Genomic DNA, 14,514 nt, shown 5'->3' on the forward strand with positions numbered 1-14,514 from the left:
GACCAATTCATTTTCAAAATTACGAAGTGCTTCTTTTTAAAAGTTGCAGCATTCAGCTCAACCTCTTCATTTTAGACCATGCTCCATTTGAGTGTTTCATAATATGAAACAATCCCACATCAACAAAATGCAAACATCATCCAATAAGCTCATTGACCTTAGCGTCATCGAGCAGAAGATGCAAAAAAAAATTAAGGATGGGTTCGGCAGCTGAACAAATACTGAAATATTCATCAGCAATTGCCTTTCCGTTCCATCGGCTAAAACTGTGTTGCACTTGAAGGAAAGCATAAAAGTACAAGCATATTATGTAAACTTTTACGCAGAATTGCGAAGAAAATTGCTGCTATTTGTTCTTGTTTCAAGTGCATCTGTTTCCCAATCATGCCTTCGATTGAAATATTGCTGGTATGCTTAAAAGACAGACATCCAAAATGGCTCAACATAATTTATTTATGTTAAAATGTACAGAGGTCTTTGAAAGTACTTGCTAGAAAGAAAAGTGATATTACATACAAGGGGGAAGAAGAGGGAGTGTGGCCTGTGCTGGCGTCTGTATGCACAAGCCCTGCCTTTCCCTCCTCGTAGCTTACAGTCACCATGTACAAGTACAAAGGCTACAAAAAAGAAAGCAATATAAACAGACATGAATATTCAGCTTTTTACATGCGGCTTGGAGGCTGGAGGAGATCTATTCACACACACTATAAGTCTGGAGAATTTATTTTCTTAAAATAGCTTCAATATTCTACAACAAAGATAGAAAAACTCTAGAGATGGAATGAAATGTGAGTTCTTTAAAAGGCATCTGAGAATCACTAACAGTGAGCTTCAGTTAAGATTACCCAAGTTTAGCTGCTAAAAATACCTCTTAACAGAATTGAAAAATGACAAGTACCAATATTATGTAGGATAAATTCATTTTTAATATAGAAAAACATTTTCTATAATAATCCTAAAGTCAAAATGAGCCAGCTTAGCTTTCAAAAAAGGAAGCTGCCTGATTCAACGAATCCAAGAACACCAGAAACAATGAGAAGGGGAAAAGAAAAAACTTCTTTGTGTATTTTTAATATATCTGGTGCTCTGGGCTAAAACTGGTTTGTTTTTTTTTCTTTTCTTTTTTAAAAACATCTTCCCTTCTCCCTCCCACCCCACCCCAAATCAACAGTATTCCAACAAACACACTTGAAGGCCAGCCCAGAAGTGTGGAGTGGTTTTGATGGACATTATTCCAACAACGGGACACACTATGAACAAAAATAAACCATCGAGCGACATTCGGCCACGAGACCCGTGAGTGGCACGTGCCAACTGTGCATGTTTTGTTTGAAACTCCTGCCCACCCTTTAACCGTTGTGGGAAGATTTTACATCACATTGCTTTCTTTTAACGCACTGGAATAGTTTTATGGTGGGTGATGGGGCACGGCACGGTTGCCATTGGTGAACGCACTGTGTGCGGTGGACCTGCTGAGTACACCAGCGGCACACATCACTGGGGTAGACTGCCAGCGGCAATCCAGTGCTACAATTCCCTCCACTGCTGTTTAGCCCTTCGCCTGACATCACATGGGTTAGCTGGTGGTAGGTATCAGAACAGACAAGAGCTGTCAATTTGTTATTGTGGCGACATCCTTACTGCAAACTGCACTACTGTCAGAACCATTTATTTCCTCCCACCTCGACCTATCCTTCCTCTTCCCACATTCAAAACATGCTCATCCAGATTATTATTTTCCTATTTCGACCCAAAAATATTAACAGCTGCGAGATCTGGTTTGGCACGGCTTATTTGCTTGATGTCGCCTCCCCTCACATTGTCCTGCCAATATATACTCATCTTCGATTCCCAATTTTCTACTCTCACAATCCATCTCATTTGTGTCCACTGGGAAGTAGCCCACGGGTGCCTGAAGTCTGATTATTGAGGACCTTTAGTAGCTGAGCGAGGGACAAGGTGCTCCTTTCCTTTCCTAAGCGGCACCTGAGCTAACTGTGCCACTTAGTGAACTAATCTGCACTTACAGTCTGGAAGCAATTTAACTGCCCGAGGTTATTTGGGGAAGGGGGTGGGGGAAAAGAGGAAAGAAATTAACTTAATTGTGAACATAGCAGTCTTTCTCATCTGATAAATACCCTTACAGGGAACCAAATATACACAGTCTGACAAATCTGAAAAGATTTCCCATGATTGAGAGATTTATTTAAGAAAAATAAATTGGAAATTAAATGTGGTAAGCCATAATGTTTCAGGACCCTGGGCTGTCCTTCGAAAGTGCCAGAACAAATACTGTCAATTCTCATAAAAAAATAAAGGCGTACGAGTGAAATGGCTTGCAGTGACACAAGAAGCAATGTTAAAAACATAGTTATAACATACATGAAAATGCTCTTGGGCCTGTTGCATGCTGCGCTAGAGTCAAACTTTAGAGTCAAACTCAATACCAACGGGGAAAAGAAAGGTGCCCTCGGCATTAAGGTCCGAAGTCCACAAGCGCACAAGCGATCCGGTTTCACCTACTGGCACGGGATACAGTGAGATCAATAAATTACAGCCACACCTGCAACAATATCACCAAGGCAGAGTCTGAGATAAGTGCCTCCTGCCCTGTGCCAAGTCAATGAATGGGGACATGGGCAGTCCTCACACTCGGGGGTCGCATATCTATGGACTCTATAAAAAATGTGGACTGCACACACAAACTGAAAGATTAAAAAAATTAAAAATATAAAAAGCAGATAGTTTTTCATTTCTACACAATTCATTAAGTAAGGCTTCTTTTAATTAAAAGATTTCTTGTGCATGGTTCCTCAAACCATTTTTCTTATTGAATTCTGTTGCAGAATTTCTTTTTCTTCCTTTTTTTTCTCTCGGGGCTGGGAAATTAAGGCCAAGGCGCTCCGAACATGGCCCTAAGCAGTTCATGAAATTCCTATGTCTACAGCAATCGTTCTATTTGAAATTTCCATTTTGTCTGCTGTCGTCAGTATAAACAGTGGCTCTTTTATAGTGCCTACAGGATCTTCCCTCATCTTCTCATATATGGGCCATTTAGTGATTGCTTGGGCATGCCAGCGTTCATATAACTGTGATGAGAGGGGCCCGTGTACATCATGTTGCCGTGGGGATTGGACTGCATAGGCTGCTGGCCGTACGGCTGGCTTCCCATCATGCCCATTTGCATCTGCATAGGATACTGGGCCGTTTGGTTCATGTAGGCCGCATTACCATGGTAACTGCTGTTCATCATTGGCTGGCTCATCCGATAACTGTTCATCGCATTCAATGTGTTCATATTCATGGAGTTAACATTGTAGGTGGGGGCAGACATCAGGTTCACGCCCATGTTCATCCCCCGTTGAACTGTAAGAGCCCGCTGTGCCAGTGCAGGGGTGTTACGGGCATAGATCTGCTGCTGGTGGGTGGCTGGAGCAGCTGGCAGTGGGGCAGACTTGGAACGGTTTGAAATGTGACCTTTGGCTGGCATCTGGCCTTGTAACCTCTGAGTGTGAGGAATCCCAATGTTGGAAGCTGGCATGTTGCACTGCAAGAGGGGTGAAGTCAGGTTCATGGAGGGGGACGTGAGATTGGGAGGAGGCGTCATGGTGGCTTGTGCTTGGGGTGTCCCTGCAAGTGCGTGGGGCGTTGGGGCAAGTTGAGCTAGGCCCGTGTTGGATAGAGACACACTAGTTGCATAGGAAGTCACAGCAGCAGAGTGGCTGTAAGGCATCGCATGATGGTCCATGATGGTGTTGGTAAGTTGCTGAAGTCTGGCAAGGCTGAAGTTGGCTGAAGGCTGTGGGTAGCCGGCAGCACTAAAGTCTCCCTGACCCATTCTCTCATATAGGCTCATACTGCTAGTGTTGGAGGACTCTGGAATCTCCATCAGGGTCATGGGGGCTGGTGTGAAACTGTTGCTCATGCTGCACTGGGGCAGTGGCTGCTGTTGCTGCTGGGGCTGTTGTTGCTGTGGCTGTTGTGGTGGAGGCTGCTGCTGGGGTTGTTGCTGTGGTGGTGGTGGTTGTTGTTGCTGCTGGTTGTTGGTTGGAGGCCTTTCGATCGCACAGCTCTGAGGTGACTTCATGTTGCAGTTGGCTGTAGGAGCGACGTTATTCTGCTGCATCATGCTACAACTGCTGTTCATGTTCGTCATTTGTTGGGTTACGACACAGCTGTTTTGAGTCATGCTGCTGGAGGAAGACAGGCCACTATACGAACAGCTTGTTTGAGAGGTGTTATTCCCACACATGCTGCCTCCCATGGTGGAATCGTAGCTGCTAGGATTCTCATAATTCTCTGTTGTACTCTCAATGCTACCCAGATCACTGAACCCACTGTCAACTACCTGCTGTGAATGGTCAGACACGGATGGGACATCCATCATAGGGCTGGTCTCCATGTTCTGCATAGAGGGAGCCGACAGTGAGCCCTGCTCAGGACTTATTTGTGTGTAGCTACTCTCTAGTGCTGGCATGCTTGGGCTACTGACTGAGCGGACTGATTGGCTGGGGTGTGAGTGAACTGATGAGATGGGGCTGTTGTGTTCTGACTGTTGGCAGTCCTCCACCATGGTAATCTGTGGGCTTTCTTCAGCTTGGTTGTAGCTTTGCAGGTTCTGGCAGGCTTCCAAGGTCTCAGCACAGTCCTGGTAAGCACCATCCTGCTCGCCATTAGTCTCTTGCGTCAAAGACTGAACAGCTTGCACCGTTTCTAGATCCAACTCACTGTGCGATATATCCTCCTCTTCCTCCTCCTCCTCCTCTTCCTCCTCTTCCTTGAACTCCGGGATTAATGTCTCTTTATTATCTTGGTCATCCACACGGTCTTCATCTGAAGGTGGCACAAGCTCAGAGTCCAGCGACGTGTCATTTGCTTGTTCTTCTTCAGAATCTGCGTCCATCACATTTTCACACTCAACATTTTTATCCAGTGTGCTTGGCTCTAAAAAAGGTTCTTGGATTGGAGACTCCTCTTTCACGCTCTCTTTTACACTTTCCTCTGCCTTTTTGTCTTCAGAGTCCAGATGGCCCTCATCCTCATCATCAGCATCATGGTCATCATTCTGGTTGACCTCTTCCTCCTCCTCTTCCTCGTGCTCTTGTTCCTCATCCGTATGTCCCTCCTGCTCAACTGATTCAGATTTCTCCTCATTCTCATTACCGGCCTCATGCTCCTCAACTTTGGGTGCAGGACTGTGAGAATCGTGAGGCGTTCTCTGCACATCGCATGGCACTTCTTCCTCCAGCTCCTCCTCCTCTTCCTCCTCCTCCTCCTCCTCCTCCTCTTCTTCCTCCTTTTTGTAAGCCATGGGGAGATCCACCATTTTCGGTTCCGCAACAGAGTTCCTCCTCTCCTCACTGCGGTTCGGACGCCCTTGTTTCAGAACAGTGTTGGCCAATGGGGTACTTGCATTCTCCATCGTCGTGTTTGACCGGGCGAGTTTAAATCCTGGCTTGCGGCCTGGCTTTCTCTTCCATTTGATTGTTCCTCGCTTCACGCCTTTTGGCCACCCTCTCTTGCGCTTCAACACCACGGGTGGAGATTTGGGTATCGAAGGCTCTTTGGCCTTATCTTTCCTCACAGTGACTAAAGGTTCAAGGGTATCTTTTCCTGAGGAAAAAAAAAAGAAAACACTTGTAAGTATTCAGTTTTAGGAAAGGGAGAGGGAAACGGAGTGAAATGGTGGGAAAAGCAAGTGCTCCAAATCCTGAAAAACTTAAAGAAGAAAAAAAAAATTGAGATGCTTCTGTGCTTTGCTAGACCAGTTGTGTACGGCAGATTTTACAGCCAATCCAACTGGGTGAGCTGACAAATATGAAGAGAATGCCTTTGGTGATTTTCCCAGATTTCTCCTTGCTCCGATGGTGCAACATTAAGTTTGCGCTCCATGCCTCATCTTGGCTGCCCAAATGGAGTCAGGAACTCACTGTATGCTTTATCGGACAAGAACTTGCAACTTATCAAAAGCAAAATACTGCGGATGCTGGAAGTCTGGAATAAAAACAGAAAATGCTGGAAACACTCAGCAAATCAGGCAGCATCTGTGGAGAAAGAAACAGAGGTAACGTTTCAGGTCGATGACCCTTTGTCAGAACTGCAACAGAACATATGCAACTTGTGATTTGTCTCGTAGCGCAAAATTGGAAGGAAACAATCCTCGTGCTGCTCTTACCACACTTCTCAACATGGTTATAAAGCACCACTGACAGACATTTGCCAACACATCAACTGCCATGTCAGCCAAGGAACAATGCGTATTCCTGGAACCGCCTCCGTCAAAAAAAACTCATCGTCTCCCCCCAAAATTTCCAGTGCTTTCATTGGAAGAGTTCGCAAATACATTTTTTTTTTAGGATGGGGCAGGGGGATATTCCAATTTACCTTAGCCTACAGACAGAATGGCCCAGGGTTCCAACATTCTGCCTACAGTAACCATGATTTGCTATGTGGTCAGTTTCTGATCTTACAGTATGCTTCTCCATAGGGAAGCAGAGACAGCATGGGGCTATGGTAATGCACCTCGAATGACTAGTCCTCGGCAGAGGCTGGGGTCAGACTGTCCTGTCTCTTGACTAAGAGCACTGCACTGCATGTGGAAAAATGAGTTGAAAATAAATATATTACACAACCCTTATGAAACTTAAAATAACATACAGATTTGAAAATGTAATCTGTAATTGAAGAGTACATTTGAATTATTGCATTCTACATATAGTAAAGGTCACTTTGGGGGAAGCGGCAGGAAGGAATCATTAAGCAGACAGTGAGAGAGGGTTGGACTGCGACCATTGGTGGTGCCGTAATTTCAATGGCCTTTCTTGACTCAGCTCACTCACACTGTTCAGCTCAACAGTCACTACGAGGTTCAACACCGATGAATTCCTCAGCATTATCTGTTCAAACTAGAATATTCCTTCTCAAAAACTAAACGGGACCTTCTCTTTGAATGATTCTACTATGTAGCGACAGTTCAACAACTGAGTGGTTTATTAGACCACTTTAGAGGGCACTATCAACCACATATATGGGACTGGAGGCATATGTCGGTCAGACCAGGTAGGAGTGTCAGGTTCCGTTACCTGAAAGATATTGGTGAAACGAGTTTTCACGACAATCTAGCAGCTTTGCTGATTTTTCCTGGCGCAAGCCCATAATTACTACATTTATTTAATTCAATTTCACAACTTGTCATTGGATTTCAACTCTTAACTCAGTTGCTGGTCCAGTACCATAACCACTACCATACCCAGCATGTGCTCTCAAATCCAGACAAACAAGTGCCATTCAAATTTCCCTCTCATTTCAAGAGAGTGAGGATTACACATAGAAGCAAAGCCATGTATATAACTTCAGCATCTCCAGATGGTGCCCCAAATGGTGCTAACATTAAACTACCATTTCCAATGACAAGTTTCCACAACTCTTGCAATAGCCAGTACCGTGTACTTCCATTCCACACAGTTCTGAAATTAGCCTTGTGGAATGTGATTTCAGTGCCCTGTATGACCTTGACTTTGTCACAACAATCTGAGCCAGGTTCCTTGTCCGGTCATGATTCAGCTAAGAACCACCACCTCAGAATAATGCTATTTGTAGCACAACTTCACTGTACGCACCACACTGTTCTTTCAATGCCAACACAAAGCAAAAGGGGCAAAAATTAACTCTTTGTCTCCCATTCTTACTTTACTTTAGGTAATGAGAGAGAAAGAGAGGGCCTATTTGCTATAAATCATTAAGAGTGAAGACCATTCATGGCTGTGCTCCTGCTATGATAGTGGGTAGTAAAAGGATACGACCTAAGTGTCACAATGTGCTTTGTAACTAACAGCAGCTTTCTGACAATAGCCTAGGATCACACCAACGATCGCTTATTGCATATATCCTTGGCTTACATGTTACGATCTGTTTTATTCCAAGTGCACACATGGCATGGTATACACAGCACACTGCAGTAGTGAGTGAGCTGTACAGTGTGGCTTGGATTGTGAATGACCCAGGAGACTGATTGCAGCGTGTCAGTGGCGGTATTGTGTGATAATGTACTTGCCTGCTGTGTCAGTGCCTGGCGGATTTTAGTAGGACCACCAGAGCCCTCTGCCGAAGGTGCTGACTCATGCTGGAGCCTTGTTCCGTGGGGTCCTTGAAACTCACAGTGCTGGAAGCAAGTTTTAATGGCCATTTTTCACATGAGCCTGGACAGTGTGCACATGCAGACTATTTGACGATGAGGGTGCGTCACAGGCCAGCCTAATTCCTGTCCTCAAAGATATGCGCGCAGTCGCATCTCCCTGAAGGGATCTGTGGGCAATGGTCTGGAGTGAAAACTGACTCCAACACCCTCACTTCCCCTCGTCCAGAAGCTCTAAGGCCAATTGTAGCTCCTGAGCTTCTGCCTTGGCTGGGATCAGTGGGATCAGCTGACTCAGCATAAACTGTTGATGGAACCTGTATGACTCAGGAGCACACGCCGGGGAGATGAGGAAGATGGTTTCCAGTGACACAGTGGTGCTGGAAGCAAGTTTTAAATCTAACCTTTCCCTCAGTGCAGTGCAGCAATGTGAGGATGGGGAAAGGCAATTAAAAATAATTATAAAAAGTTCCCTCTTCTCAGTAAGGCCATTGGGAATGTAAAGGGTTTGCCCAAAAACTACCTCACCAGGTCGTTGTTCACCTAATGAGAGAGTCTTCATGTCGGCACAAAGGAAATCCCATTCTTCTTTCACACCATTAACCACACCTCCGTAACAGGCGGAAAGCCAAAGGTGCGCATAGTGCCCAATTTTAGAAACACGGGGAAAAATTGGGCAGGAAAGCAACATCAAGGTCAAAATGAAATGATTTAATTCAATAGTCAAATACCTTGAACTCCATTGGCATCACCATTTTCTTCCGTGGCCTTTCTCTTGGAGGAAGTGCGTTTCCGTACAACACCACCAGATGGCAAACTCCTGATGATGCGCCCGCCTCGATGCTCCTTCTCGTTTCTCTCATCCTCTTCCAATTCGAAGGTTGGTTCGAGGTGTGGCATTGGTCGCTCTGTGTCGGAATCATCAAATGGCTCATCCAGCACCTCGGTCGTCTCTGAGATGGTCTCCGTCACAACGCTGCTGTTGTGCTGTTTACGTTTTCGCCCTCGCTTTTTCCGGTGAATTACCACTCTCTGGGGAGGGAGACAATATTGTGAGTTTTAAACGCAGCAGATGTTTCTGTCTATTATCAATTCAAGCACGGTCAAAAACCAACACTATTTACTGGAACTGGGGCTGATTGCAAGCCTAATACGCCTCAAGTTAAATTTATCATAAAAGCAGAACATTTTATTCCAATTTGTGTCATACTCGTAAATGCTACAGATGAACACTTATCAGCTTCTCTCTCAGTTCATCATCCTGCTACAGAACTGCTCGTTGAATGCAGCCTAAAAGCACAAACTCAGAATAAAATACCCCTTCTTGTGGTGTAATGAGTGGGGATGGTGAATTGTCTCAGTCCCCGTTAAACATCTCAAAGTCACAAATTCAAACTCTACAGAAAATATACATCTTCAGGCTGCCTGTAGCCGGCAGAGTTGAAATGCAACACATGCCATCAAGGGGTGATAGAGGGTCAGTGTTGAGTGAGTAGGTGGCTGCCTTTGTAACAATGAGGACGAAGGGCAAAGTCAGTGAATTATGCTTCCCCTTAAAGCAACCTCACCAGGCACCAAGTTGTGGTCGACACTGCCACCTAGTGCAATTGCAAGCTCATTTGAAGCATTTGAAAGGGAATTTCATCAATTTCTGATTTGGCAATGTATAGCAAGCTTGGAATAGGAAAACGGTTTAAAAGATCAGGTTCTGAAGCAGGTCATGTATAACAGAGCAAGCTCGATGGGCTCAAGGGCCTTTTCTTGTTTTCACATTCTTGTATTCCCAGAGTTGGCAAGAGTCAACACTTTAACAAATTTAGAAGCAAAACTGCTACTGGATCACATTGAGGTTGTCCGATTTCTTGCTCATCAAATGCAGATCGTTTCTGAATTAACCTGCTGTGTGCCACCATCGGGCAGCAATGACGTGCAGCTCATAGACAAGCACGCCTGATATACAAAATACAAAATACCCACAGAAAGGGACAACAGCATTAGGAAGGGGTGGGTGAACGACTGCAAAGTGGTAACGTTAAGACAACAGAAAAAGGTAATGCTTGGCTTTGCTCGAAGTATATACTACTGTCCATAATCCTTGACCATACTGCTGGTGTGCAATATCTCCAGCATATCCTGTGTCCTCCCCAGAACAAGCCTTAATGGGGCCCCTGCAACAGATGTATGTGGAGAAACAGTAAATGCAAAAAAAACAAACCTTTTCATTCATTTTGGCTTTGCAAAAATACTCGTTAAAATAATTTTCTTTCAGCTGCAATAATGCAAGAAATGTTATGAAAATAGTAAGCCACGGGTGTCCACGGTGATGTTAAGTATCTCTATTCATAAGACTGCTATGATCCATTTGTGGCATCATCTTCTTGTGTACTCTCTGCTGCGTTTCACGCGTGCAGACTGTAATCGGATTTCACTGTTAGCGAGGACAAAGGCTCACTATAAATGATGTGTCTCTACTAATTCCTGACATAATTCATCTTGGTCAAGACCATAAGAAAAGTCAAGGACAAGAAAGGCCATTCGGTTCACTAAACCTCATCCCTCTCTCACCGTAACTCTCCCATGAGAGCATCCTGCCGCACAGGAGCATCCCTAGTCATAGAAAGTTACGGCACAGAAGGAGGCCATTCAGCCCATCGAGTTTGTGCCGGCCGAAAAAGAGCTATCCAGCTAAATCCCACTTTCCAGCTCTTGGTCCGTAGCCCTGTAGGTTACGGCACTTCAAGTGCACATCCGAGTACTTTTTAAATGAGTTGAGGGTTTCTGCCTCTCCCACCCTTTCAGGCAGTGAGTTCCAGACCCCCACCACCCTCTGGGTGAAAAAATTCTCCTCAGCTCCCTCGAATCCTTCGACCAATGACTTTAAATCTATGCCCCCTGGTCACTGAACCCTCTGCTCAGGGAAATAGGTCCTCCCTATCCACTCCATTTAGTCCTGTCATAATTTTTTACACCTCAATTCAATCTCCCCTCAGCCTCCTTTGTTCCAAAGAAAACAACCCCAGCCGATCCAATCTTTTCTCACAGCTAAAATTCTCCAGCCCTGGCAACATCCTTGTAAATCTCCTCTGCACCCTCTCTCGTGCATCCCTAATGTTCCTGGCTTTCCTATTCAACATGGCAGATGCTTCCAAACATTCATTACTCTTTGCAAGTAAAGAGGCTCTTCCTGATAGGTTTTAAAATTATTTCTCATTGATGTAAATTCAGCTCGTCTGATTCCACAGCACCAATGCGGACGGTAATTGTCGCGTGCTTCACAATTTAACCCCATCCTACCCTTCTGGTCAGAGGCCTTCACGGAGACCGTGGCAGCAAAATGAAAAAGGGTGGGGATTTTTGTGGGTTTTTTTTGAGGTGAGGTGATCGGATCCGCATGGTTTTCCCTGCCCCAGGGTAACGTATCTGAGTTTGACACTGGGGTATCCGGCCACTAAAATGTCGTTCTTCCACCTGTGGTTCCCCACAGTGCAAGTTGAAGATACTTCACCAAAACGGCATGTGGAGGCTCACTCGGCATCACTCTGAAGCACATTATTCCAGCTGAATCAAGAACTGGCACAGTCCTGCCAATACATTTAGTCAGACACTGTTTGTGGTTGGGGGTGCGGGAGGAGAGACGGGGGGGGGGGAAAAAAAAGGAAGGAAAGAAATTATGTTGTTTGGGGTCAAAGGGGAGTCGGCTGAGGTTTCTGCACTGAACCTGCACATTGTAACATTTCTCCCTCTTGGGTCTCTTAATGTTTTTATCTTTTGTACATTTCCATGATGAAAAGCATTCTTACGCAGTAAAACTCAAAATTAATGGGAGAGATGAAAGCTGAAAGGCACTGCCTGTGGCACTGGCTGACATTCCACCAAATTCCATTCACGGAGGCAGAATATTTACTGCATAACAAATCTGCCATTTTAAAAAAAATAAGATCAAAACGGTGCCTCTTAATTTACAATCTAAAAACTACAAAGCGACTGACCGAGTAAAAATACAAGCATTTTAAACCAAATTTGTGCGGGCAAATGCAAATATTTCAACATGAAAATGAAAGGATCTCATCAGATTTATGCCTCAGTCATCTCTTTATGCACGACCACGTGAGATCAAAATAGTTTCTACTGAGGCTCCACTTTCTCTTCTTCTCCAAACTACAGGTGATGCACGATAAAGCCATTTGCACTCTCCAGTGTAGTGATTTTTCAATGTCAGAAATACGAGCCAGGAAGTGGGAGAAGATAACATAGAAGCATTGAACCATACAAGTTTTATGGCACAACATGACGCCATTTAGCCCACTGTGTCTGTGCCAGCTCCTTGCTAGCGCAATCCAAAACTAATCCCGCTGCCCTGCCCTTTCCCATAGCTGTCCAACTTCCTCTGCTTCAAATATTTATCCAATTTTCCCTTAAAAGATGCAATTTTCTGCCTCAAACACTCCATGTGGCAAAGCATTCCACACTTCAACAACCCACTGTGTGAAGAATTTTCTCTTAAATTCTCACTGAGTGACTGCACAGCCAGAGGACACAGTCTTTCCAAGTAGCGGTTAGTGCTTTCCTGCAGCCAGTGAGGAACCAAAACAAAACGGTGTGTGTGTGTCAATCAAGGCTGTCATCCCAATGGGGGTGGACATATGAGGAGAGGTTGAGTAGATTGGGACTCTACTCATTGGAGTTCAGAAGAATGAGAGGCGATCTTATTGAAACATATAAGATTGTGAAGGGGCTTGATCGGGTGGATGCGGTAAGGATGTTCCCAAGGATGGGTGAAACTAGAACTAGGGGGCATAATCTTAGAATAAGGGGCTGCTCTTTCAAAACTGAGATGAGGAGAAACTTCTTCACTCAGAGGGTAGTAGGTCTATGGAATTTGCTGCCCCAGGAAGCTGTGGAAGCTACATCATTAAATAAATTTAAAACAGAAATAGACAGTTTCCTAGAAGTAAAGGGAATTAGGGGTTACGGGGAGCGGGCAGGAAATTGGACATGAATTTAGATTTGAGGTTAGGATCAGATCAGCCATGATCTTATTGAATGGCGGAGCAGGCTCGAGGGGCCGATTGGCCGACTCCTGCTCCTATTTCTTATGTTCTTAAAAGAGGTACATTTGACCAGCAACTTTCCACAATCTTACCTTCCTCTTCACTCCACGCAGTGCTGGTTTTGTGAGTACAGGTGGAGAGCTCGGCCTTGTGACATCACCTCCTTCATCCTCATAGTCTTCCTCCTCCTCCTCGTCCTCGCTGCTCTCACTGAAATGATTCCTCTTGTTCTCACCGTTAGTCATGAGACCGTCCACAGAAATGTCCTGCCGAGTTTTGCACGTTGTTGCGCATGGTGCTATTTGCCTGCCGTTCTGAACTGGTATGTAACCATTGGGTTCCTTTTTGTCCCACAACTCACTGGTGTTTTCAGTCTGTTTCAAATAAAATATGTTTAAGAAATGAATGCTGAAGCATGTTTTAGGTCCAGGATTCCTCTTACAAAATTGATATTGAAGCACACATTCAAGACCTACCTCTTGTGTCACTATCAGCCACAATTGCAGTGTGAAAGGATAATAGCCCTATCTGTGACTTTCAGACAGTAACATGGCCAGCGCTTCAGAAAGCAGAACAGCAGCAAAAGGAACCTCATATCTGCGCGTGGTACTCCAATGTCCAGAGGCATTACTCCCTGGAGCAAAAGGGTGGGCTCCACAGATCGGTCACCGGGTGTCAGTTGTGTAACTGGCTGAAAGGAGGTGCACAGCCATGCCGTGAGTGACTCGAGCTGTCTATTCCCTCTGCATCTCTACTTTGGCAGGGCATGTCCTGCTGTGTTCAGCAAGATCTCAGCATACCGGCAATTATGGAAATTGATGGGTAAAAATAGGTTGGTCTTATCTTTTGAAACCCAGCCAAATGAAGCCCAAAAACATCGAGCAGGCATCACATGTGAAGACTATCAGTTAACAGTAGACATCAGACAAGCAGTCGGACTTTCTGTCACAAGCAATCTGATACGTACTAAGATGCTAGTTTTCAGTTTTTTCGATATCGAAGAACTATGTGCTTAAACCTTGCCACTATTCAGCCTATGGCATGACCACTGGTTCCATCACAATTTCTTGAAATATCAGAGGGAAAACCCATCTTCAAACCAACTTGTATAGTTGGTTTGGTGACTGTCAAATCTCACTAGTCTGCAATACTTTCGAATATTGTCTGTAAGTGGAAGCAGTTGGATGACTGGGCAAGATCTTGCTGGAGCGGGACATCGGGCAGCACACAGCGTTAGTTGGACTTTGTCCTGTGCCCTTCAGCCCAAAATGTTTTTGCTGCAACTTGCTGGAAGTGCGAGCTGATAACGGGGCAGCGAGGGCAACAGGG

The 14,514-nt window shown here is 44.9% G+C and overlaps 1 protein-coding gene across 2 annotated transcripts in view; it reads right to left on the minus strand.

Annotated features, from left to right (window-relative positions):
* Positions 1-433: 433 nt before the first annotated feature.
* Positions 434-14,514, minus strand: part of LOC137335803 (histone acetyltransferase KAT6A-like) — a 125,626-nt gene continuing 111,545 nt past the window's right edge. For both annotated transcript variants that reach the window (XM_068001241.1, XM_068001242.1), the window contains 3 exons: positions 13,278-13,559; positions 8,866-9,166; positions 434-5,613 (listed from right to left, as the gene is read on the minus strand). In XM_068001241.1, coding sequence (XP_067857342.1) covers positions 3,032-5,613; positions 8,866-9,166; positions 13,278-13,559 — 3,165 coding nt within the window. In that variant the 3' untranslated portion in view covers positions 434-3,031. The remainder of the gene's footprint in view (positions 5,614-8,865; positions 9,167-13,277; positions 13,560-14,514) is intronic.

This window comes from Heptranchias perlo, chromosome 20 (assembly GCF_035084215.1).
Source record: "Heptranchias perlo isolate sHepPer1 chromosome 20, sHepPer1.hap1, whole genome shotgun sequence".
Taxonomy (NCBI): Eukaryota; Metazoa; Chordata; class Chondrichthyes; order Hexanchiformes; family Hexanchidae; genus Heptranchias; species Heptranchias perlo.